The sequence below is a fragment of the Oreochromis aureus genome, linkage group 17 (genome assembly GCF_013358895.1).
Source record: "Oreochromis aureus strain Israel breed Guangdong linkage group 17, ZZ_aureus, whole genome shotgun sequence".
In the NCBI taxonomy this organism is placed as follows: domain Eukaryota; kingdom Metazoa; phylum Chordata; class Actinopteri; order Cichliformes; family Cichlidae; genus Oreochromis; species Oreochromis aureus.
In genome coordinates this window covers 3594148-3621461 of record NC_052958.1, presented here as the reverse complement: position 1 = coordinate 3621461, position 27314 = coordinate 3594148, and the positions used below count along the sequence as shown (strand labels likewise).

The 27314-nt window shown below is 40.4% G+C and overlaps 2 protein-coding genes across 3 annotated transcripts in view; one reads left to right on the top strand and one right to left on the bottom strand.

Moving 5' to 3' along the window:
* etv6 (ETS variant transcription factor 6) overlaps positions 1–17592 on the bottom strand; it is a 31050-nt gene extending 13458 nt beyond the window's left edge. The window contains exons 1-2 of one of the 2 annotated variants that reach the window (XM_031743462.2): positions 17168–17592; positions 13470–13599 (exon numbers count right to left, since the gene is read on the bottom strand). In XM_031743462.2, the coding sequence (XP_031599322.1) occupies positions 13470–13599; positions 17168–17197 (160 nt within the window). In that variant the 5' untranslated portion in view covers positions 17198–17592. The remainder of the gene's footprint in view (positions 1–13469; positions 13600–17167) is intronic. The other variant, XM_031743463.2, reaches the window with a different exon arrangement.
* Positions 17593–20289: 2697 nt separating this feature from the next.
* LOC116323188 (protein mono-ADP-ribosyltransferase PARP12-like) overlaps positions 20290–27314 on the top strand; it is a 95140-nt gene continuing 88115 nt past the window's right edge. The window contains exons 1-2 of the mRNA XM_039600953.1: positions 20290–21379; positions 22845–22980. Of these exons, the coding sequence (XP_039456887.1) occupies positions 21027–21379; positions 22845–22980 (489 nt within the window). The 5' untranslated portion in view covers positions 20290–21026. The remainder of the gene's footprint in view (positions 21380–22844; positions 22981–27314) is intronic.

Sequence of the window (27314 nt, the reverse complement as noted above, 5' to 3'; positions counted from 1 at the left end):
TTGTTCTGCATCTCATATCCGTGTAATGTAGACAGGAACTGATTCTAAACAGGACAGGAAACACTAAGACACAAACATCCTTTGCTTACTTAGAGGTGAAAAGGAAAATGGATGGCATGGACTGCAAGTGGAAGGAGAACACAGAGAGTGCACCTTTGAAACTGAAATTCTGTTCTTTCGATACTTTCACGCGCTATCTGGAGACGATAAATTTGTCCTTTTTGGTTGTTTTCTGTCAGAGAATCTTTTACAGATTTGTTGCGGGAAGAAAATCAATTCCAGTCCCCCTTGTCGCTGGCCTGCCTTTGCCGACTGCATCTCAGGTTAACAGTCTTCATGAGAGCGTATGCTTGCGTTTACACTGAGTAAAACCCTCAAGCACGACAGCAGCAGGATCTCAAACCCTCGACTAAACCGTGGGCTCCTAATCCTCTCTGATGACACATAATTTTCACTCAGTGGTTTCTCAGGCCCCCGCTAATGTTCACTACGCACACATACACACACTGAGCTCACAAGTTGCCAAGGCAACTCATGAGCGCTTGGGATGAATGAAGGGAAGAGGAGGATGAGATCACTGGTATCTTGTTTCGTTGTTGCGGTACAGAAGCCCTCAGCTTCCCCTCTCAGCCAGACGAGTTAATGAGGTCCGTCCTGCTGCGAAGCTAAAAGGTCCCGTCCAGAATCTCAGATCAGCTGCGTAAGTCTTCGCCATCGCTCACACTTCTGCCTCTCCTGCTTGTGGATTCCTCACCTGGCTAAAAACTTTGACAACCGTCTCTTTTTTTCTTCTTGACTAGCTAAAAAGAAAAAGCTTCAGATTGTTACCCCTGTCCCACAGCTGTGCCACTTAAGCTGTCTTTTAAAGGATTATCATTTTGTCATTAATGGCTGTTGTTTTGTTAGCAAGCTTTCTCAAGCACCATGACTTCAACATAACTACTGACTATTTACTTATAATGTAAAAATAGTAGCATACCACTATTAACTTTGGAATTCACGTTCTGCGACTGACTGTAAGTACAACCATGCTGTTGCCCAGAGTTAAGGGTGTTACCACTGCGAAGAGTTCTACTTAAAATTTTAATTTAACTTTGCAAACTTAATACTACAGCTTTATAGTACTGGCCCAAAGCCTACTGAGGAGAAGTACTGTGTTAGAGCACCAGATCAGCGATTGAAACAAAGTAAAGCTAGCAATCTACCACTGCAAGAGAAATTAATGAGCTTATTGCAATTTTTTTGTAACATTGTAAAACATTATAATGTAACAACTTACGCCAAATAGGACACAAATTGCAACCCCATTCACACACGAACGTGTTGTAGTTAAATTCATGGTATGACTGTATAGAACAAAATAACAACACATTTAGGAAAATCCATTGCATAGGTTTAGCATTTTCAAGCACTTTCTGTTATTATGTGCACAATTAAATTCAATTTGAAGCATTATTGTGTTCCAGTTTGTGTTCCCTGTTTCTAGTTTGGTTGCTAGATACAAGTCTCTGTATGAGAATGCCAAAATCAGTTTCACTTAAAATTTCCATTAGAGGAAAAATAAAAGAGAATAGAAAAAAAACTGTTGCTATTTATTGATCCAAGGTTTTCTAAAAAGTTTTATGCATCCATTCCAAACAATTAACAAACAGCTGCTGACTGAATGTGTTTAGTCATGTTCGAGCGTCATCACATTTTGGAGGGACCTGTTTCCTTTCTCTTCATTTGTAAAACTGGAACCAAATTGCTTGCATGCTATATTTTGAGTCATAGTAGGATCTGAAAGTCAGGTCAGATATTATTTTCTTTCAGAAACTCCAGACTTTCAACAGTCTAGATATATACAAAAATACACAACTGATACACACACTTCTCAGACTGAGAATTTCAGCTTGGCCTGACCTGGATGAACTATAACTAAATAAACAACCAAAAAATATACAACCGCATCAGTAAGGCTGGGACTTTGCTCTCAAACTCAGAGCTCCTTAGTCACTCAGTTCTTCAGTAAATGTTTGTCTTTTCTCTCAAAGCAGAAGTAGGCGGATATTGGTCTTGCTATCTCAATGGAGGAAAGGTTTTCTTTCTCCAGACAGTGGAGGAGGAGGAAGGAGGAAGGAGGAGGCGGGTTAGTTGTGACCTCCTGACACCCTGACTCAGGGACATGTGGATAGAAGCGACACGTTTCCTCAGTTACTCCTCTCACACACACACACACACACACACACACTGCATCACCCCCTCACTTTCTGCACCGTACATCAATTCCCTGTCAGGTGGGTGCGGCAGGGGAAAATCCACCTCCAAACGACACACACACACACACACACACACACACACACACACACACACACACACACACACACACACACACACACACACACACACACACACACACACACACACACACACACACACACACACACACACACACACACACACACACACACACACACACACACACACACACACACACACACACACTTTTACTTTTCAGCCAGGAGAACCAACCCCCACCACCTCTCATATTCATCCTCTGCTTCCTCCTCCGGCATGCACAAGCCTGTCCCCGTCCAGCAAAACTGGACTTCATCCAGTCAAAACAAACATAAAACAGATCATCAATCACACTTAACTTTTTATGGCCAGGAAGTAGCACGGCCTGTTTTTGATAGTTTGTTGTTAAGCACAGGAGCAAGCCGGCTCTTGTAGGCTAGTTCCTGAATTCAGCGTCAACTGCCACTCTTCCTTTTGTTCAGAAGCCAATTTTTTTCCCTCCCCTCTCCCTTCTTTTCTTTTTTTTTCTTTTTTTTTTTGAAAATGCAGGAGCTTCAAAGACGTTTGTTAACTAAATCAAAAGGCTCATGCTTGTCTGAAACGCATACACACCCTGTAAGCACACTACTCCTGTTCTTCTTTGCATGTGGAGAATGGGAGGGCAGGATTTATCCGTGTCATCATATCTAATGCAAAGTGCATACCTTCTTCTTTTAAAACGAGACAGTGTCTATTTGCGAAACCTCAGAGTCGTTTGCATTAAGTCTGTCGCTCCTGAAAGCAGTTTCAGTAATGACAGAGAGTTAAAGCTCAAACTACGCAGGGACAGTCACACATTACATTTTGTGTGACTGTTAATGTTGACTGATTTAATCTGGAGCAATTTGTCTTTTTCCACACTGCAAAGCTTAATGAGTTTTAGTGACAGTTGAAATCTGTCAAATCATTAAGGTTTATTGCTGTTTCCATCCTCCACTGTGGGGTTTTTTTGTAAGTACTCGTAAAGCACAAAAACCTGGAAACCTGCGTCAACACTACACAAAGGTGGAGGAAAGCGTTTATTGTCCTGGAGCAAGGTGCATATATGTCCAGGCGGGTGTTCCCTGGTAGGTGTGTGCACGCTTTTCTTCTTTGTAACAAACATATAACAGAGCAACGGCTGCCTTTCCAGGTAGGCTCTCATTCCACTGATGGACTCACTCCATAGTCTTACAGACTGCACCAACGGTAGTCCTTGCTACCAGGTGAGTTCCTAGGAGAGTGGTTATGTTTATAGGGGCCAACTCACTGCATGAGGGGCCATTATAAGGCTCAATACTGTGGCCTTGGAGTCTGCTCAACCCCGGGGACAAGGTCCTCTCTGAAGTGTTAAGAGCTAGAAAAGAAGGCCACTGGAAGTTTTTTGAAGACAGCTCACTGCTTAGCCTTTTTGCTGAGACGTGAAATGTCAACTCCAAAAAACCTGAAGACCAGTTGCCTTTTTTTCCAGGTATTAAGACTACCATGATAACTGAGAACCTATACAGACATATGCCCTCTCTGAACAAGCATGTGAATCAGGGATCGCAAACCGGCGTCTCTTTTGCAAGTCTTTGCTGCATCTCCACTGGATCCCTGTGGCTTCGACCAAACAGCAACGAGATTACTTATTTTCAATAAAAGTTGCAAGAAGTCTTTGCAGACCCATCATGTGTAGGTGTGTAATCACCAGTGTTGGGTAAGTTACTTTAAATTAGTAACTTAGTTACATTACTAGTTACTTCTCTAAAAAAGTAACTCAGTTACTTCAAGTTACTCGTTACTTTCAAAGTAACTAGTTACTAGGGAAAGTAACTTTGGTTTTACTCAGAATTCTCTTGTTAATGTGTTGCTTCTGTAACTGGATACCCAGCAAGATTGCCAGTCTTCTAGCTTGCTTACTTGCCACAAGTGCACTGTGCCACCTACCAATAGAAAGGAAAAAATAATGTGCACATTTCCACGAGAGAAATCCCACGCCTGGACCGTCGTTGACCGCCACATGATTCTAGCCTGCTTTTTACATCCAACACAAAAACTGCAGTCGTGGTGCTTTTGATTGTACTCAGAACTTGGAAATTCTGCCTTCTGAATAGGAAGATGTAGGTAACACCAGACTGCAGATGAGCTGCATACAGAGCTGGACTGGGACAAAACAATCGTCCCGGCATTTTGACTAGAGACCGCCCACCATTATAGGAAAAATCATAAAGCCTTTGAATGAAAATAAAAACTATTGTGACAGTGATGTACACTGTTCTGATGGTATATATGTATCAATCTATCAATTGTTTGTTGTAAGACTCAGATAATTATTTTTTTAAAAGCGAGACATTTTAAATGAGAATAATAAAGAAAAGTATTTCCTTGTGCCCCCCTTTCCCTGTTAATGCCCTACCTGCCCCCCTGGCAACACTTTGCTAGACCCGCCCCTGCACAGTTACCAGCTGTCAGCTACATAGAAAAGGATCCTGGTGTTATTTGTCTCTCAGAAACAGTTCATAACTTCCCTTCAACTCATTCATGTCACCTAAAAGGTAAACCTGTTTCTCCATCACCTGTTCAGCTCTGATGATTCAGTAAGGACATCTCCTGGTTTCATCTTCATGTTTCCCTCTCACCAGATAACCAAACCAATATCATGACCAGCAGTTTTACAGCTGTGGCTCCAGCAAACATCAGCTGATACTAGAAATTAATATTAAATAAATTCTAACAACAGCTGATCAAGCTTAAACGTGCTGCTGTTGTTTAACGCGACATCCGCTGGTTTCCTCTTTCTGGCGCAAAGTGGGCGATAAATAAACAAGAGAGAAAAGCCGATCAGCTGATCATTGATCAGTTTCATGATTGAAGTAGAAACAGGAGAGGAGAGAATGAGAGAAGAAGAGGCAGCTGTGCAGCTTCAGCTTTGTGTCTTTTTCATTGTAGCTGAAGTCCGGGACAAACTGTTCCTTTTCACCTCAGTACGAAACGCGTAATATTTTCTCTGAATACCAGACGATTCTGTTTTTTAGGGGACGGTTGGAAACTCTAATAATTGACCGTATGAACAAAACAAAGTTCAACATCAGTAACATAGCACCCACCCGGCTGTATACAGTAGAAACTCCGTCATGCTAGCTAGCACGCAGTACGAAAATGTCAGCATACCGAAAATAAACTCCACCTAAACTTGGTTTATATCTGACCCAGATAGACTGCAGGTCATAACTTCTTACCTGAAGTTCAGTTCACCTGACACGCGGACGGCGGCCGCCGGGTCTCTCCTCTTGCCTCCCTTTTCCTTCATCCACCTGCTGGCCTCCACCACTTGCTAATGTTATTGAATCTGTGGAAGCTCCGCGATATCCACCACACGAAGTAACGAGTAACGAGCCTATCTAAATCCCAGTAACGAGTAACGCGTTCCTGGTTTTGGCATAATAACTAGTTACCGTGCTCGTTACCACAATAATAACGTAGTTACTGTAACGCGTTACTTAATAACGCGTTAGTCCCAACACTGGTAATCACGCCTCAAAAACACATTTTGAGCCAAGAAAACCCTGGAATTGTTCCAGGAATTGTTTGTTGGTAATTTTTTACTTTTTTAAATCAACACTTTCCATTACTTTTGTTCCAAAATGTAATAATTCCAAAGTTTAAGTGCCAAATTCTTATAAACACCTTGCCCCGGTCTAGTCACAGGTGGTAAAAGATTTTAATTGTTTTCACCTATTAGTAATACTTATATGCTAATTTATACTTAATAGCTTGTGTTGCCTTTATAATATAAGGGCCAAGTCCATTTTGGGTCAAAAATGACTCCACAATTGTTCTTCTGACAGTAAGAAACCTGCTGCTTGAACTTAATGGTATCAAAAACCAGCTTTGCTCAGCAAGCCAGCTGTTAGGGAAGAGCTGATGGGATGAAATGCCACCAAGTTGCAGTATAATAAAGCTGGGATCCAGGTGAATAAAGGAAATAAGCTAAACTAGTCTGTATTAAAAAAATCTTCTTTTTAAAAAAAATATCAACTCTGCAAATTTTCCTTTTAAAACTCATAAGTCATCGAGGTCAATAGGTCATGGCCATGCTCAACATTTCAAAAGAGCCCAATCACGTTCCGTTTGGCAGGAAGTATCTCCCAAACACAGCGTTAATAAAAGCACATGGAAGGAATTTCATTAACTGGACATTTATCCAGAGGAAATGCATTCGAGTCACGTGGACTATTTGCAGCTGAGATTAACACACAATCGGTGTGTAAAACGTGTGTGTTCATGATGTTTCGAGTAAAGAAAGCCCACCACCACCATCGTCTTGTTAGAAACGCTATGTGGAGTGTGTCGCAGACAGGAAGAGAAGGGGGCTGCGCTCAGCTCACTCGCCGGCATGTGAAAACAGTTTCCCTTTCAGAAAAGAAAAGAGAGGAGTTAAAACATGCACACAGACACACACACACACACACACACACACACACACACCATCAACAACAACATTTATTCAGGAAGCGCCGTCTGCCCACTCAGGAAATTCCTGAGGACAAGAGCTGCTTCCAGGGGCAGGAAATTTCCCCTCAGAAAGACCAAACACACATGCACACACACGCAGACACACACACACACTTTGTGACACCAATTTCCCCACAGTAAAATGGGTAATATACCACTAAGTGAGAGAGAGAGAGACCAAAGGAAGCTTGTGGGGGATTGCAGTCATGCATGGTAACACACACAAACACATAGTCATACACACACACGCGCGCGCCCCCCCCCCCACACACACACACAGTATACACCTACACTACCTCTGGCAAGCTTTACACAAAGACACAAGATTCACTCACACTCATCCACCCACTCTTACAAGCACGCATAGTGCAAACCCAGCTGTGAGCACACACACACACACACACACACACACACACCAAGGAAACCAGCCAGTCTTGTTTCCATGGACATAGAGGGTTTTTTTAATCATCGGGGAAGATATTTCTACTGTCGCAGCCAGAGTTCTTTTGTATTTAGTGTTTGTTGTAAAAAATAAAATAAATAAATAAAAATAATCACTGTGTGTCGCAGACCTTTAAATAATTCACTGTTATCTCAGTGACTAGACCCTCATTTGCGTCATTCTCAGAGTATGTAGGCGCCATGTTGGCCGATACTGCCTGGGTTGCGATTGAATTAAAAACCAAACAAATTTAGTTCATCAGTTAGCATCTGCATGGATTCATTACGTGTGTGTGTGTGTGTGTGTGTGTTCTTTTACAACTTGTCTTGCCTTTCACACAAACAGCTAAAGAAACAAAAGGACATGGATGGTTGACGGCACTCCTCCGCTAGCTGTTTAAAGCTGCACATTTGTCTACTGACAGACTAATACTGCTGCATTATTCCTTTAATGGCTTGTTTTAAAGCCAAAAAAGGATCAAGTCAATTTATGTCTTCTCAAAGCGAAGTCCAAGCATTTAATTGACACATGCTCCAACAAAGCATGTCTGTTTCAAACATTTACTGAAAAACTGTAGCAGGGTTTCAACCAACGCATACGTGTTTCCGTGCAGTACTGAGCGTTGTTCAGTGATGTTATGCATTGGTCAAATGCTGATTGGATGACAATTTGGAATAGGCAAGGGAGCGACGGCAAAGATCACCAGGAATGGAAGAAATATGAAAAATACATTAAAGACCAGGAAGTACAACTTAAAAAGCATAGAAAGTGTCTGATTGGACACGTTTTGTTTTAAGTGTTTGTATGTTATAACTTCACTATTCTCTGCAGCTGGCTGACGGACCGACAACAGCACAAACAGGAATAGCCAACAGACCAGTTGTGCTACATATTTCTGACACTGCCCACTTCTGACAACAGACGCTATCTGTAGCTTCTGTTGTCCAAAGGTCCCGATGGACTACCCATGTGCAACCACTGCTGAGCCATAAGTTCGTTAGTAAGGCTTTACTCACACTTGTTACAAGCTTTTACTTCTGGACTTTACATTGCATAATTATTAAAGCTTTAGCTGGGCTTTTGATAAACAAATTCACCCAGTTTTTTCTATAAAAGCAAAGACTACAGATAAGAATTGAAATGTACACAGTATAACTTTTTTCCTTCTAACTAATGCCACTATATAGGATATGCGATATGGGTAAAAGTATTGGGTCACACCTCTTAATCGTTAAAATCCAGATGTTTCAGTCCCTTGTCCACAGGTTTACAAAATCAAGCACCTAGCTATTCAATCTGCCTTTACTAATATTAGTGAAAGGGTGCGTTGTGAATTTCAGCATGGCATTGTAATAAGATACCCCGCTGTAACAAGTCAGTTCATGAAACTTCTCCCCTCCTACATATCCCAGGAGCAGCTGAAAGTGGTACTGCAGCCTTATAGTGGATTTAGCAACCACAGCAACCCAGCTATAAGGTACCAGACCAAAGTTATACACCTGGGTCACTGAGTACTGAAGCACATAGTGCGTAAAAGTTGTCAAAGCTTTGCTGACTAAATAACTACAGAACTCCAAACTTCCTCTGAAGTGAACATCAGCACAAACCATTGTGCACTGGGAGCTTCATGGCATGGGTTTCAAAATGGGGGGGGGCAGCTAGCTTAATTTTGTCCGTGGCAACAAAGGCACCAACCAGTGCCTTAAAAGCTCAGTCACATCCTTGTTCGCAAAAACACAGGTTGCAGTTTTATTGGCAGCTAGGTGGGTATAATAACTTCCAGAAATCATGTTGCCAACAAGTGGTTACCAGGCAACCTTTGCATAATTCAGGAAGCTACTAAGACAAACAAGATGAAGCGTGTTGATTAGCGAGGTTTAGAGTTGCTGATAAATAGATTTTGTTAACTGAGATCTAACCAAACTACCTTTCCTCTGTTTAGAGTGTTAAGTTAAGCTAATTAGCTGCTAGCTAAAGTTGTATATTGAAGAGATGGACACGAGAGGTCTGATTTTCCCATTTAATTATCAGCAAGAAAACCAATAACAAGCACCTTTAAGCTTGGTCAAAGACTGTGCGTATCACCAAGGCTCTATGTTGTCTCAATGGCAGTTATTCTAAAGGTCACTTGAGACTGGCTTCAAATAAGAGTCAGTGTTTATACAGCACCAATTGAAATACACAAAGTTAAGAGATTAAATAATTCAGTAATAATGTCTATAGCTTAATATAAAAAATGTGGGTTTTTTGCCTCCATGAGAAATCTTCTTTCACTTCTTTTAAATGAAATATATGATATCACACAGCTTGGTGTGCAATACCAGCAGCCTGTCCAAAAACTTTTGTTTTAGTTTTAATGAGTGAATTTATTTATTGGAGTGACTTTTAGCATTAATTAGCCTATGACTTGCTAATTAAGCTTACTAGCATTAGATAATAGCAGTACTGCAGGCTTTTGTCTATATATGGTCACTCAAGGGTGTAAAAAAAGACTATTTAAGTTTCAAAATAGTGATTCATCATGATAGACATGATGATAGCAACATCTATCTTTTATATACAGACTATGATTAGGTCAAACCTATCAACTGAAGGAAGCTTCAAAGTTTTTTTGCTTTAAATATTTTCAAATATTTTATTTTTATAGTATTTATTTTCTAGATTTAAACTCTGCTTATTCGCATATTTTATCACATCAAACTGTTATCATTTCAAAATTAAACCTTTATATGATGTCACTAAACATGTAGACTTTATAAACCAAAGATGAGTGCATCTTCAGTAAAGATTAATTGCTTCTTTTTAAAAAAAAATCCCTTTATTTAGTTTATTTTACTCCAGATGTGTTGTCTTTACATACATTTCTTTTTATATTATGCCAGCATGTAGTTACAACTTGACATTTTTAGCCCAAAAATGTCTTCATAATGAATAAAATTCATTCACTGACAGAGACAATGTTTTAACAAACTGCATTTGGTAACAATTTAAACTCACCGTGTTAGAGTTTACAGTGTACTGCAGTGATGTCTGACAGAAAGGGTTAAAAATTGAGCCTAGTAGCATTCTTTAGTGTGAGGAGCAGGCTGCAACTCTCCCCGATCTAATCCACTTCCTCCCCAGGAAATGGAGAAGGCGGATTTCTGCCCACACTGCAATTTCCTCCCTCATTCTTTTTCTTTCTGTCTTTTTTCCCCTCTCCTCCTCCGCTCTCTCCTCCTCCTCCTCCTTCTTCTCACTCTTCCTTCCCTCTTCACCCCTCCTCCCCCCACCGTCAGGATAAATCTCCCTCTGAGTGCGGGGGTTAATGGATGACTTGTTTTCCAGCACGTGTGTTTATATAGCAAGGAAGAGAAAGGACGAGCAGAGGTGTTTTAGACCTTGTGAGCCGTGACAAAGACGTGTGGCTGGCTGTCTGAAAGAGGAGAGTGGATCCCCTTTAGCAGCAGACATAAACTAAACACTGCAGAAGAAAAAATGAAAGACGACCTGCAGATGTCTGAGTCTGCGTGAGCAACTGTGCTTGACATCTGATTAAAACAGAGTTCGACTTCCACATGTCTGCGGATGTGAAGTGACCCATCAGTTTACTCGACAGGAAACCCAATGCGGACCTGTTGAGCGTTCTTCCTTTTTCTGCAACAATACAAAAGAGGAAGTGGGCTGAGGGAATTTCCTGTGCATCTCATCCAGCTTCAGCCTGACACCCAGCCTAACGCCCCGCCAAGAGTCCTGAACTTCACACCAGCTAGAGAAAAACTAACTGGTTAAATATTGACATGTGCACCAATGAAGCAATTCAGGGTTAGTCTTTGAACTGTTAGCCTATCTCTCGGCACAGCTCCAACCCCGCCCCCTCTATGATTGGGTAAGCAATGAATGAGCAGACGCAACCGAACTGAAGTCCAGTAAAACTGTGAATGTCACCAAGTTGCTTCACCAAGTTGTTCCCAAATATATTTCATCAGACTTTTTCCTTTGCTGGTTCACCTAAAGCCAGCTAGTCACTTTCACCTTGCCCTTCACTTCACCTCTCTGGAAAGACTAGACTGTGTCAGTGCTGACAATGTAAGGTAGATGGAAGCTCTTCAATTGGTTTCAACTGATACGAACAGAGAGAAGGAAAGACACCCAAATGATTGTTTTTAAAAAAATCAATGTTTCCACAAAAAAGCCACCTGACTCATATCTCACAAATATGTTCACATTTAGTCTACTTTACACTTAAAGTATCACAATAAATGCAAAGTCTCACAATCATAAAAAAACTGAAGAGAAAAACTTTTTTTCAAATAATAGAATCCTGCTTTTTCTGTTTTTGTAGAATTGTGTCTGAGTCATCCACGATACTGCACGACTTGTCCATGTCAAAATGTTCTGATATCCGTTTTCTATTTGTGTCAAAATAACCTTTCCTCACCATTCAGTGATACAGTGATAAATGCTGTCCAGAGACCATGAGAGCCATCTGCAATGGCTGTCAGCATGTTAGTACTGGTGGCTCAAACCAGACCCATCGTCACCTCAGAAACACACCTTTACAGTTTCAGGACTGTATCTTGCACACTTGCAGTCTGGAAACTTAATTGCTACTACCTAATGATGTAGTCCAAGTTATTCCTTTTAGATTAGTTCCAAGTCTGCCCTGGAGGACACATGTTTAACAGTGACCTCAGGCTACAGCCGGTGTTTCAGGGCTTACTGTTTAACTCACATCCACACTAAGATTTCCAGTTTTGTGAGCAAGAAACAGTTTATAGTCTATGAATATAAAAAAATGAATAAAAAGATAAATTATGATCAGATTAGAGAAACTGTTTTTTAGATTCGCATTTAGATTAGCATTTCTGCCTTCCTCTTCTGCAGCCAAAGCTCACTCAGATACGGCTGCTCAATACTGCTGGATACAAACAGAAGCCAGAGATGTTCTGGTACCAAAAACCTTCTATCCTGCCTATTTTGATTAGCAATAATCAAAATTATAAGAAATATAAGTCTGCCAACATTACATACAACAAGCTGCAGGGTATGGAAGAGCAAATACGGTTGTGCCAACATAACCACAGAGCTGGCAAAGTTCAGTTACAGAAGTTCTCTTTCAACAACCTCGTTTTAAGTTATTAAATGACACCTTTTGCACACGTGCTCATACACTGCAGGAGAACTAGCATCGGCCAAATCAATAATGATAACATCATTATTAATAACTGAACATTGTGTATCTTGTGCAACTCAGAGATCAGCTAAATATGGGCATAAGTGCAACAAAGCTAACTTGAACATGGAAAACTAGCTGGCTAACTGCCCCCTGTAATATAATGTTAGCTAGTGTTAGTTATCTTACTTCCTGCTATCCAGCATACCATCTATAAAGCTAGCTAACCAAAGTTGATGTCTTATATGTCTAATCTCCTCGTTTTAAAGGGGTAAATTGGCCACCTGTGAGCGTGCACTGTTTTTTAAGATAATTAAATAACTGAATGTTTTCATATTAGTAAACACTCTATCCTTCAGCCACTTGGTGACCAAGGACTTACTTGGATGTTGTGTTTAAGGATGTTTAAGAACTCCTCTAATTCAATGATCAGGCAATATGTAAAGTAAGGATCTTGTGTATTGAACAGACTTAATTTAAACACGGTTCCTTGTATTGTATGTTCTCTGCTCCATATTGTCTGTACCTGACTGCTGTGTAGCTGTTATTCCAGTGCAGAAGGTCAGTCAGCTGTGCTCCAGTGGAAGCATGTGTGATTAAAAGCCTGACCCCAGATCTGCTTCAACGCCTCCCAGCTAAGAGACACAGCATGACCAGCTCAGCACTCATGCGGTGATAATAGCGAGTGTGCTGCCCTGACTGGATGTGATGAGTTTTAACTATTTTTATTTATTCATGATCTCACTTTGATAGTCCATTACTTCTGCTTGCTGACCTAAACTCTCCGATGCCATCACCTCCAGAAGTTAAAACTGTGTCAGCAGGAGACAGAGAGAAAAAAAAAGCTCGCCTTGACAAGGGATTTTTGAACAAATTATGAGAACAACTTCAGATCTGGTTTCCCAGATCATCACTTAGGACCAAGCGGAAACATTTCCAGAGCAAGATGCCAAAAACACTGACAAAAATCAATCTGTCCTGTTCAAATGACCGGCTGATCGATGCATGTGGGAGTCACTGGTCATCCTTGTGTGTGTGTGCGTGTGTGTTTGTGTGTGTAAGCAAGAGAGTGTGACTCACGCAGGTGCGCAGGCAGCCTGGCAGGCTCGTCCTCCATTCGGCTGGCTGGCCTCGCGGCGGGAGCATGGACGGGGGAGGAAGTAGAGTTTGGCAGCGGGTTCGCGGAAGGACTGAAAGAGCTCCTCTCCTGCTATGAATAGACACAGAGACACAAAGCATGGCTCACAAAGCTCTGCGATGCACCGGCCCTGAACCCAAACAGCACCACGCCAACTCGCCTCACCTCGCCGTGCACCCACACTAACGGCTAGCCTCGGTACACAGAGGAGAATGTGCGCCTGATAAACTGATGCTCAGGCCAGATGAGCTGTGAAGTCACTTTCTGGACATCCAAATACACAGAATGCCATGCATGCTTTAGGACGTGTGTTTCATTGGACAGAGTTAAGGTCCTAAACTAAGCAATGCACTGACGGACAAGATGTTGACCACAGTCTCTTCTGCTCTTGGTTGTCAACGACTACAGTGGATTTACATCAGAGATCGTGTTTTCTGTTTAAAGACAAACTGACTAATCGATATAGTTTTTCCAGGTATTCAGAAACAGTTAAAAATGTCACATATTTGAACAATGACAGCTTTTCGGATTTTAAAAACATCATCTTGAAATTGTCCAGTATAACAGCATTTCTGGTTTTCATTTTTACTTGATGAGTCAAAATGTGAGCATTATTTTCATTCTTGGACTAATCTAGAATGAAAAGAATTAATCATATCAACATGGTCGAGCAATAAAGTTGTTATGTTGAAGTGCATCACTTTAACATCTTTGGGGTTTTCACTGTTTGCTAGGAAACAATCCTCTTCAGTGATTTCTGGGAATTTAGACACTCTACACATAAATATCTTTAGATAATAATCAGGACATAATTAACACAATTGTTAGTCAGCGTCCTTGTATGGACGTGCAAGCGAATTCTGTGTATTTGCTTTGTTTTCTTTCAGATGGTTCACTGCAGTTTGCAAAACCTTTAAAATGATGTAATAACAAAATGATGTCTTTTTTCCTTTCAACACAAAAATCCTTTTCATGGTTAGTCAGTACATAGGTGAATGCGAGACTTTCAAAGTTCTGAATAACATAAACTATCTTCTAAGAATTTCTCAGTCAATAGTCAGGCAACAATGGGAGTTTTTCACTGGTTTCTGCTCCTCGAATGTAAAGATTTGCACATTTTTATGAGAATTCTGCTACTGTTTATGGCGTGCACCGAACGTAGGCTAAAGGTATGAGGTTTTCCAGTTAACTGTAATTTTCTGTTGACTGGTTTCCTTTCCTGCAAAGCATGATTCCACCTAAGTTTCTTGAGGAAATGAAGCTCAGGGGTTTTTTTAGTTAGTTTTTTTTTTGTTTTTCTTTTTCTTGCCGTTTCACCTTCCAGCCTGTTGTCACCACCCAGCTACTTTGAGACCTGCACAACAACTACATGTACCAGGAATTTCCTGTGGAACCCCAGCAATAATCTTCCAGTCTTCTATTTCCTCCTCTCAGAGGCAGAAGGCCTTTCTCTTGACATTCAGCTGTCTAAAAATTCAGCTGCCTGCGTCTTCACACAGCTTCGCCTGGGTCTGTGAAAACGCGACCTCTGGGACCAACGGAAAGTGATTTGCAACAGAGCCGAAGGTGAGGGGGAGTCATTCTGTCTCGCTCTGACGGTAAAAGTTCTCAGAGGGAAGTTCTGATCATTCCTCGGGAATCGTGCCCTGACATCAGACTCAGTAATGAGCAGACATCCCTCACAAACAAAACATCGTTTTTCGTTTTCAGTTACTGGACAGTGCGCATTGCTTTGAGCTATTTCAGTCTGACCTTGGCACCTCAAATAATATTTCTATTATTACATGTCCCAGTTACAGTGATAGACTTGGATTTTTGACTAATGTCCAAAAATAAAAGCACAGAGCCAGTTTTAGTGTGACAAAAACAATAATCGGATCTGAAAATTGTTGCAGGTTAATCAGCTATTTTTAGCATTCAGTCTCTGCTGATCAATATTGTCTCCTTGTCCTCATGCTGCAACAGTGTATCATCTTCATTACTGATTAATCAATGGATCACACAGATCACAACATGCTCTTGGCAAGCACAAAGTGGGTTTAAATTGTTTATACGTAGTATGACCAACGGCTACAAAAGCCAAAATATTAGAGACGCACTGATATATCAGCTGATATTGGCCGCATTCACCGAAACTGATGACAGTCAATGACATTTACTTTTATTATCAGTTTTACATTTGCTAAATGTCTGACAACAGCGTAATAAAGTCTTTATAGTTCACTTATTTCTTTTGAATCAATAGCGATACTTGGCGATTTAAACATTTTTTAAAATGCAGAGTGCCCTCTAGAGGTCACACTATGAAATGTCAGCACTCGCAACATGTTTTAAGGGTGTTTCTCATCTTTAAGCTGTGTACACGCTGTAGGTATTCAAAGTGCAGAATGAATGAACATAGGCTCAACTTTTAGGCGAGCGATTAAAGTAACTATCAGCGAAAACGCAGAATACCACTGAGTGACTTATAATCTGGTAGTAAATGCATTAAACGCTTACCTAGAAAACCGGAGCCTGGAATGTCCACAAGTAACCAAGCACCAGTTTTAAAACTATGTGCAATAAGCAAATCACTTCCAGTGTGGACACAGCTTCAATTTTTTTTAATCAGCTGCTTTTAATGCAAATTCCAATAGACCAGCAAATAGCTAATATAGCCCAGTATCAGCCAACAGATAAATCAGTTGGAATCTAATTTCTTCAGACAAAACACACAAACAAAAACAGAGTCAACACTGACCTAGCATCAGTATCGGTTTGTTGTTTGTAGTTAGCTAGCTATGTTATGTTGGTGGATAAAATAAGTGTTCAAAATTTGTGTGAAGGCCTTTAAAACACACAAGTCATTTCTTATTAATATTTTCTTTCTTTTTTTTCCACTGAGGACCCCAGAGGACAAAAAACACTTTTAAAATAAATATATAAAATATCGGTATTGGTATCCGTATCTGCCCAAAATGTCACAATTGGTGCACTTTTTTAAATGCCTGCATTTGCCTGCAAACAGTTGCTATCAGAAAAAAAATAATTGCATGAAATCATGTTGCATAAGGATGCATGCACCTCTAATGCACCCTTTCCCTTTTTGATTTATCCGTTTTTGATGAATTCCTCGTCGCTAAAAAAAAAAAAAAAAAGGCAGGAAAAAAATCAACCATTCCCCCCTCCCCAGTACAGTCTTTAAATGTATGGTTCAGTTCAGCTCTAGAACAAGCATTTCTTTATCCATCAAATTCTGCTTCAGTTGCAGTCCTAACACCCACCTCCAGCTCGTATAGTTAAAGGGGGAAAAAAGCTTTTTTTACTGATGCTGCACATACATGTAGGTAGGTTGCAACTCGTTCGCCCCCCGATCTCTGCTTACTTTTATAGGGGGGTCGGTAATTCAAACAGTCACACAGAGTCACGACTTCTTCCAATCATGAGCAGAGTGGAGGCGAACTCAGAGCGTGGAGCCGCGAGCAACAGATGACTAGCAAAACAAACTGAATGGCGCTGTACAGCCGTCTGCAGGAGGTGATACAACCCTGGCGGCTCTATCACACGGAGCGGAGACTCAAACCAAACAGTTGAAATTGTCTCCTGAAGACAAACGAGGGAGTGCGTTAAAGGGGGGTGGGGGGTGAGCGGACAGTGTTACCTTGTTCGCAGCGGAGGAGGATTCAGACATTATCTCCAGTCAACTTCTCTCCGTCCACTTTTCCGTCGCGCGCTGTTCTTTATCTTCTTTCCTTTCTTATAGAAACCCGCACAGCTGCAGCGCGAGCGGCAGCCCGACTGCTCGGCTTGTGTTTGTGGGAGAAGTTGTTTTTTTCATGTAGCCCGCTTCTTTTCCTTTTTTTCCTTCCTCCTCCTTCCTTTATTTGCTGGCCGGGTCCATAGCGTGGTCGTCGGTGTGAAAACTTCTTTTGTCTGCGTGTGTTTTCCCTTCACATGTCGGCAGCGCGCTGGTTAATAATCCCTTCCTGGAAGAGCGAGACCGAAGAGAGAGAGAGAGCTCGACGGACACCTCTCTCTCTCGCTTTCTCTCTCACTCTCTCTCTTTCTCTCTCTCTCTCATTGATCTGGATGTGTGTAAAACGGCGAAATGACGTGAATTCCCAGCATTGAGCCTTGCCCCCTTTTAAAGGGAAACCCAAAGCAGGAAATCGCAGGCAGGTCGCGTAGCTACACACACAACTGCAGGCGAAGAGGCTAAAAAGACAGACTGATTTTCTTTTTCTTTTTTGCCTTTTCTTTTTTTCTTTTAAATCAAAGCTTAAGGCAAATGCGGTTACACAATATGCTAAAACCTCACGCTTTAATTAGACAGACTGCGGCACAAAAATACAAGGATGTAATATGAGATGAATTAGTTCACATTTACTGTAAAGTCGCCTCTGCTCATACTCGTACTTTGTAAAGCCCTTGTACGCAAGGTGTGACTGTAGTAATACTATAAGAAACAAATATAAGACTAAAAAGAGTTTTAAAGTATTTTTTGTCAAGTGATTCTAAGAATTAACAGGCCACACCTCAATGGGCTGTTTTGGGTTTTTTATGTTTGTTTTTTTAGCTTTATGAGAAAACGCATTTAGGTATAGTACACAGACTGTATGTTGAAAATGGACATAGCTACCTCAGAGCTCTGTATCTGGAAAAAGAGACTAAAAACAGCATTTGTTTGGTTCTTAGCAAGCTAAAGCCAATACAGCATTCTACTTCTTTTATTTTTGGCTAAAATCATCCCTGCATTCAGTGAGTCACACATGCACAACATTGGAAGCACAGATTAAAAGATTTACGGTTTCACTACCATTTAAGCTCAGTGCTGCTCAGGTTAACTCGAGATTGCTGGTGCTACTCTGACTTGAGGGGGGCATTCCATATTGAAATTCCAAGTGGGAACTCAGAAATTCTAACTTTTTCAGGACTACACCATGATATGTTACACGAACAGTGTGTTCCACTTGCATTCTTTCCAATGGCCAGCAGGGGGCTACTCCTCTGAACGGATATTTAGAGATTTAAAAATCTAATATGGGTTATGACAATGCAGTTTGAAAATTTCGTTTTAGTGTCGTAACTTATCGTGGCTTACTCTTTTACACTCTACTCCCTTGGTTGCAGATTCATACCATTTAGCTCTGAAGTCAGATGCTGGAGTCGGTGTTATGTAACACTGAGTTAAGAGCATTCCAGTAATGAAGTCAAAAAAGCAAGGAAATGTGTGGCTTATTTAGCAAGTCACAAATGCCGAAGATCAGTGGTGCACTTTTCAAGTATTCCAGTTTTACTAAAGCTTACGTGCACTCCTGTGATCTTCTTTTATTAAGTGGGCATTGGTGCTGCTTTGACTTTCTAAGCTGGAAGTCCGGCTTGAGTGAGCATTCCAGCTGAAAATTTCAACTGGGAACTCAAAAATTCAGTTTTTCAAATGGGATGCACCAACAGAGATCCCCTGCACCGTGACATCAGTAAACACATTTTTCTGATGTCTTTATGACATTCATTCTGTAAATTATTAGAGTCATTAGAGATTCATAGAGTCACATAGATCCAATGCAGAAGTCTAAATCAGTTATCAGGCAGTATCTCTTGTTATTTTCTACACATCTTCCTACTGAACCCCTATTGGTATAAGCAGTTTGTGAGTGTTTTCTAGAAATTCTCCATTTCTGGTTTGTCTTGCACTTTTCACAGTTTCACTACCAACTGAAGATTTGACTTGAGTCAGACTGATATAGGATTTTTAAGACCAATACTGATATTTAGCGCTTTAAAAACCTGATATATCACTCTCTATTTTTTTCCTTGACACAGGCACCACATAAAGTTTCTTAACATTCATTACGTCCTGCTGTTTATGAGTCTTTACAAATATAGAGTGACAGTGAAAAATAATCTTCTTTTATTTTATTATTATTATTTATTTTAATATTGGTCAATTATCATCCACATATAGCATCCCCTACCAATATATCAGGCATGTTCTACTGGCAAGTGTTTGCTTATAAGTTGGTGTCGTCCATTCAAACTATGGGTTCCAACATTCTCCTAGCAAACAAAACAAGACCAAATAGGTTTTCGCCTGCTGGTCGGGGAATATGCTTCCATTCAAAATGGAAGACAAGCGTGGTTCCCAATCATATCAGTGGTGGTCAAACCTCAGTGCACACAGTGGGTATGTGTAATATGAAGTAATGATAAATACACTGGTAATTAACATCACTCTGCAGTTCTCCTCAGCCACATAAAATGCTTAGCCTCTTTTTTTTTTTTTTTTTTTTTTAGCCTTTTTTAGTGTTTTGATTTCATTTGGTTCCTGAATATTTGGGTTAGCAGTCCAAAATACTAGAATGAACTACTGGATTTACTACAGTTGGTCATTGTTATTAGTCATCTGTAAGCACTAATACCTTGTTTTTCTGCCCCCAGATAGGCAAAATCCAGTTGATATTTGAAGAAAGAAACTGATAGATTATATAGGATATAGTTACTGTAAAATAAGTTTAAACATCTTAATCAAGTATGGTGCTATGCATCTTAGACTCTTGACCAAGTGACTATAGAGCAGGCTACTTAACCTGGTCATTGTGATCCTCTTGGTCAGATTTGTCTGTATTCCTTTATGATACTAAAGAAAAATGTGGCTTTTTCAGAGTAACAAGCATAATAGTTTCTGGTGGCAGCAGATGGTGGAAGAAGTGACAGGCAATAAAAAAAGGGGGGGGGGGCGAAGGAATGGAAAAATCACTTCCAACATGTTTATTCTCCTCGGAGTAAGGGAGGGGGACAGGAAGCAATGAAGCTGGTGGGGAATGTGCTGCACGTTAACAAGAAAATGCAGATGAGTGATGCCGGGGAACTTTAAATGTTCCTCCTGCTGCTGGAGGCTAAGACCTGGTGAGCTGGTTTCCAGTGCTAATGAAACATATCCGTTATAATGTGCTGGAAGTTCATCTAAATGAGAAAAACAATTTAAAAGTCGATAGTAAGTTTTTACATGAATTTCTAGTTAAAAATACAGCACAGATTGATTATAATAGGCAATAAGCCCAATCCTTCTTTTTGCATGTTTGAGATGGAAACAAACTGCAGGCAGGAGCCGTTCTGCTGCATGTTTCCAGCTGGTGGGACTAACAGATGGCATTAATGGGATTACAATAATCGGATTTTTAAAAGTGGCATATGTAATCTTAAACACCCACTGTAAAAACACAGTAATCTGATTACAGACTCTTTGAAGAGAAGAATACAGAAAGCATTTAGATAAAATTAATGAGGCTTGTTTTTGTTATAGCATTACTGGAAATGTCTTCACTCTGTTCAGCTGTGAAGCAGAAGAAAGCCGTTCTTTCTTTCCATGTTCAGTCGAGGTGTAGGATGCATTAGGAGGTCATACAGCACGGTGACTCCCCCAAGTGGAAATCAGCAGCATTACAGCATCAGTCCTAGATAAAAATAGTTCAGTTTCGCTTTCCAATCATCAGAAATGATGCCGAAGTTTTCCTCCTCACATGAAGCCATCGTCCGCTGTCGTCAAGCTGCGGTTTGGTCTCACGGGCGGAAGGAAACGCAGGCAGAGCTCGGACACGATGGAGACAGAAATACTGAAAAGGATCTGCGCCAATCAAGGAGCAATCAAAACTGAGGATTTAGTATGTAATCTATTTTCCGGCGATCCCACGAAGTTGTCGGAGATCATTTGTAACCGAGAGAAATTTGCTCGTTGTTGTCCAAACGGACAGGAGAAGGTGGTGGCCAGGACCCACCTGAGACTTTGCAGAGTGAAAGATTGCCCGGGGACATGCAGGGGTCTGCACCTGTGTAAAAACTTCCTCTTCGGATTGTGTGAGTTCAGTCAGCTCAGGTAAATGTACTAGACTTAAAGTAAATAATCGAGTTTACTGTATTGGGGTATTATTATCTCTGCACACCGTAAACATGTGTAACGTGAGGGTTCACTAGATGGTTTGGAATCTCTCTGAATAATTAGGAACAGCAAGAGGGAGACGGATAACTTTTTAGCAGCCTCTTTACTCTCAGCACACATCAACAACAACAAACCCACACTTCCTGTGTGCCGCCCTCATGAATACTTCACTGGCCTCTCAGAAGCCAGGAAATCTTATACTCAGATCAAAACAGGGAAAACAACTAGGTAGATATAACACATACTTATTACTGGTTTGAACATGCATGTCTAAACATTCAAACGTGTAAACATGTAAATATCAAAACACGTAACCACCAAATAGCTACATAACTAGCTTTATAACCTTTGTATATCAAATTAGATTTAAATTTACTTCTACACTTTACACATGTAAAGCCATCTGCCTAGTGTTCATTGGTTTCCCTCTCACTCAGTTTTTCTCTGGTGAATTTTGAATTCTGCAGCTTTTCACACAGTTAATGTCAGAGTTATAGTTGGCCATCTGACAGCTCAGGTGGAGGCAGGATTTCAAACTCTTTTATCCTGTAAACCTGATATCTGCATCAGTTGCTACTGACAACAAGAAATAAGTTTTGACACAATGGGCTGAACCATGTTTTAATTGGGAGGGACACTGTGCAATATATTCAGTTTTAGAATGTTTTATTCTCCTGCCTATATTGTAATAACTCAAATAACAGGAATAGAAATTAAGACACAAACAGATAAACAAGAGGAGCCTACAGAGAATTTATAGAGCTATTCTTGAAAAAGCTACACCAAAAACATCAAACAAAGTTGCTCTCCAGTGGTCCCTTAGACATATTTTCTCTGATGTTTTTTATGTGCAGCTGCAACATCAGCTTAGCTTAGCAGTTAGAAAAAGAGTGGAAGTGAAAGGAAAATGGCTAGGTTTGTCCAAAGAGAATTTTTCCAGCATTAGTAAAGCTCAAATCAATATTGAAAAGAGTTCTCAGTTTTTAAATTAAAAAATGTATTTATGAAAGACAATGTGTTTTTGGGTTGAAGTTTTGTCTCAATTTAAAATGTTAAAGGGATTCTAGTTCTACCCAGCTATATATAAAAAGCTGGTATTGGACTAATCCCTCTAAAACATATTTCCCAAAAGTCAAGTTTGACATTTATGTAATATTACTACCACGAGTTATTAGGCTGTTATTTGATTTAACCCTTTGGTTTTAAACACTAACAGCCTCAAAAACAGCTGACTTTGTACCAGACAGATAAGCTTTCATAATCATCCCACAGTGAGAGACATCGGCTAATTTAAATGTATGACACTGTTTTTGTTTTTGGTTTGGGTTTTTTCTTCTTAACTGAGCAAATGGATGCTAGCACTCACAGACCTGACTAAGCTGTATGAATTCTGTTATAACAGGAGGGGCTGCAGCTTCTCCCATGAGCTGACCTCTGATCATAACCAAAGACTTCTGAGGGAGCATGAGCTGGAGAGCCTGAGCCGAGGAGAGCTGTGCACCCTGCTGCTGCAGAGTGACCACACACTCCTTCCTGCTGTGAGTCTTACTACCGAGCACTCTTAAGTTGAATTTCAATCAATACTGGATCTGCTGATCAAGCAGCCTTTCTTTAGACACATTTTCTTGTCATGCTTATATCAAGCTCAACCTTCCCACCAACTTCACAAAATACAACAATATTAAAAAGCTTGAGAGAGTTTTTCTGTTGCAAACAAGTTAAGAAAATGATCACACATTGACTGATGACCTCAGTAAAAATATTCCTGATAAGTTTAGGATCTTGGGCACCAGTTTCACATTTTATTTATTTATATAGCATTTTGCTAACTTTAATTTATCGTGCATTTATTGTACACTAAAATAAGTGATAAAGCAAAGTATGATTTTGTGTTATACCTACTTATATATGGGTGCTACATGTCCTCAGTTGCTTAGTCAGATTCACCTCTCACTTATAGCTAGTTAACATAAATAATAGATATAACATTGGCTATATCCATCTTTTATATACAGGCTATGATTGTAACCCCCTTTGCTTTTCTTCTCTCCATCAGATATGCTACAACTACAACAACGGTGATGGAGAGTTCGGCAGGTGTCAGGATGGTGATGGTTGTAGGAGACTCCACATCTGTGAGACCTACATCAGCCGTGAATGCAGCTGCTGGAAGAACCACGATTTTACTGCTCCACAGCCATTCAAAGCTTTGAAAGCTAGAGGCGTACCTGACACACTCTTTCAGTCCTTGAAGGCTGCTTATGCAAATAAACAGGCTTTGAGGCTGGCTGGAACCAACAGGGACAATAGAGTCCACAGAGGAAACTGCTCCAGTGGTGAAGTCTCTGCTAATGACAACAACACTAATGAAAGCAGTCTTTTTGGTAAGAGCAAAAAGCGGCCACGCCGTTGGGATATAGGGAAAGACGGTAACCACGTCAACCGAGAAAACACCCATTTCTCAAGTGACATTCATGCAGCTGACGATGAAGCTGCAAAGGCCAACAAAGGGCACAACAAGAGACAGCGGTCCATTAGAGGTAAATAATAGCAGCTGAAAACACTTCTGTGGGGAGATGAACTAAAACTGCTGTCTGAGTGATGCGTGTGAAATATTTCTTGTTTATTTCAGATAAAACAGAGATCTGCATGTACTTCATTAAAGGTCACTGCAAACATGAGGGTGAGAAAGTCATGGTTATTAAGTGTTTGAGGCTTTAATGTAGCTCCTTCTTGACTTTGATCAGCTGCCTTTATTCTTTCTCCTTAGATCGATGTTATAAAGCTCATGACAAGATGCCGTACAGATGGCAGGTCCAAGAGGGAGTCCAGTGGACTCCTTTGCCCGACAATGAGACAATTGAGAGAGACTACTGTGACCCCAGGAACTCTCACAGGTACTCACACGATTAAATTCAGTGGGATTGAACTTCTTCAGAGATTTATTTTACACAATCATCACAATGTTTTTAGATAAAGTGGAACTATTAAGCTTTTCCATATTTTCTTTCATATATACACTGATAAAATAACAGATGCTCATTTTAAACTTTCTCAAAGTTAAAAAAAAATAAGAAGAAGAATTTGAAACTTTAACATAATTATATCCTATAAAACAAAGAGGAAATATGAACTGAGATAAGATTTTCTGTTGCTACAGGAAAATCATTTCATTGAGTGTTTCAATGCACAAAGGTTTTGGTATAACTGGACAATTCCATGTTAATACTTTCTTGGTTTTTTGCAGTAGCACCAGCCCGGCCGTGCACTTTGACACGATGACCTGTGGACAGAACAAAGTACGTCGACTCTCGACAGAAAACTCGGTGATTGAGCCGATCTTCATCCACACCACCGAGTGGCTTTGGTACTGGCAGGATGAGTTTGGGAGTTGGAACATGTTTGCATCCGCTGTGAGTAACGACAGAGTCTTGGCAGAAATTTTGGCAGATTGCCAAAAATTAACCCATAAGGACCCGGACCATTTTTTTTCAGGACAATTATGAGTGACGTCAATCAGAGTCAACAAGCCCTTAAAAATAGCGAGTGATCACTGTCGACCTGTTGACCTGCGTTTTTATTAGCACTGTTCATATGCAGCATGTTTTCAAGCTCAGTTTTTAAAACCTTATGATGTAACTACAGCCCATTGCCCCACGGTTTACAAGACACCAAATATTGGAACAGGTCAGGAAAGAATCACTTTGAGGCTAAGAAAGATTAGAATGAGTAAATGAAGCTGAGGATCAGGAATTTTTCATAGTGAGTAATCCAAACCATGCAGCAGTACATTAATGACTAACCTCATATTGTAGATGGATTATCTTAGGGGTTCTCCTGACTGAAGTTTCGTCCATTTACAGGATCTTTTTCCTGCCATGCAGTTGCATCTCTGGCTATCGGGAATCTCATGTTAAGTTTTCTTGAGGGCAAAAAACTGGACTGGACTGTACTAATGTGTTTTATATTATTAAAGACCAGTTACCATTTGGCTTAGGCCAAACTGCTGAAACAGGCACACTGTCACACATTTGAATAATTTCATTAATTTTCATAACCACCGAAACAAAAAAAAAACAAAAAAAGGGTTTTTTTTACCACACTGTAAACTGAGTGAATTTGGGTCATTTTAATATGTGAGGTTATGAGGACCCTTCAGAGATGGCTTAATTATTGACTCTCGATAAGGTCAAATGTCTACTTCGAGAAGAGAAAGCATGGCTCCAAATGAATTCTAATGATGCTAATTTACTCCTGGATATGTTAATCACTAGCTGTTTGCTAATACATTGGTCATATCAGCTTATTGTCAACAAACTGTTGTCACTCTTTCATCAAATATCCAAAAAGTCTATTTCAGAGACCATTTTTGAGGCCACTGCCATTGCTTCTGCTGTAAGCCCCAATATATTGCAAGTGCAATAAATGCTACACACAACTGGAAAGAAATATAGCTGCCAAAAATGTATTCTTAAAGGAACTTAACATTTTGATGTTGCTCATCAGTTTGAGTTACTCTGCTTGTGGCCCCCTGTGGAGTCATGTGATTTTGGTAGGAAGGGCCGAGTGGTTCTGAAGAGACAGAAATATAAAAAACCTACCCTTCTTTGCAGTTGTTTTGATATGGTTTTTTTTCTTGTGGTGTTGTGTTGTCTAAGCTTTTAACTTATAGATCATCATTAAAATTGTATTATTATTTTTTATACCTGTAAATCAAGGCTGCCAAAGTCTGTGTTTACAGCTCGGGCATCTCTGAGGAGTGGTCAGCAGCTGTGGTGACTGTATTTGATTGTAAGGAAAGTTTGAAGCCTAATCCTAAAAGTAGAGATAGTGTCTGTCTCCCGAATCCAAACTGGAAGCTGGTTCCACAGAAGAGGGGCCTGAAAACTGAAGGCTCTGCCTCCCATTCTACTTTTAAATACTCTAGGAACAACAAGTAGGCCTGCAGTGTGAGAGCGAAGTGCTCTAATAGGGTGATATGGTACTACAAGGTCATTAAGGTAAGACAGGGTGTGATTATTTAAGACCTTGTATGTGAGGAGCTGAATTTTGAATTCTGGATTTAACAGGAAGCCAATGAAGGGAAGCCAACACAGGAGAAATCTGCTCTCTCTTTCTAGTCCCTGTCAGGACTCTTGCTGCAGCATTTTGGATCAGCTGAAGGCTTTTCAGGGAGTTTTTAGGGCATAATGAAATACCGTAGTCCAGCCTAGAAGTAATACATGCATGAACTAGTTTTTAAGTGTCAGTCTGAGACAGGATATTTCTAATTTTAGAGATGTTGCGCAAATGGAAGAAAGCAGTCCTATACAGTATCTCACAAAAGTGAGTACACCCCTCACATTTTTCTAAATATTTTGTCATATCTTTTTTGGGACAACATTAAAGATATGACACATTGTGCCCAATTTGGACATTTTTCCTTCTTGGTGTCATGTGACTCATTAGTGTTACAAGGTCTCAGGTGCAAATAGGGAACATGCACAGGCACATCATGGCAAAGAATTCTCTGAGGATATGAAAAAAAGAATTGTTACATTGTTGCCATAAGGATGGCCTAGGCTATAAGAATATTGCCAACACCCTGAAACTGAGCTGCAGCACAGTGGCCAAGACCAAACAGCAGTTTAACAGGACAGGTTCCACTCAGAACAAACCTCGCCATGGTCGACCAAAGAAGTTGAGTGCACATACTCATGTCCAGTGGTTGTCTTTTGAAAATAGATGAATGAGTGCTGCCGGCATTGCTCCAGAGGTTGAAGGCATGTAGAGTCAGAAGGAAGCCTCTTCTAAAGATTATGCACAAGAATGCAGTTTGCTGAAGACAAACAGACTGAGGACATTATCTGTGGTCTGATGAGACCAAGACAAA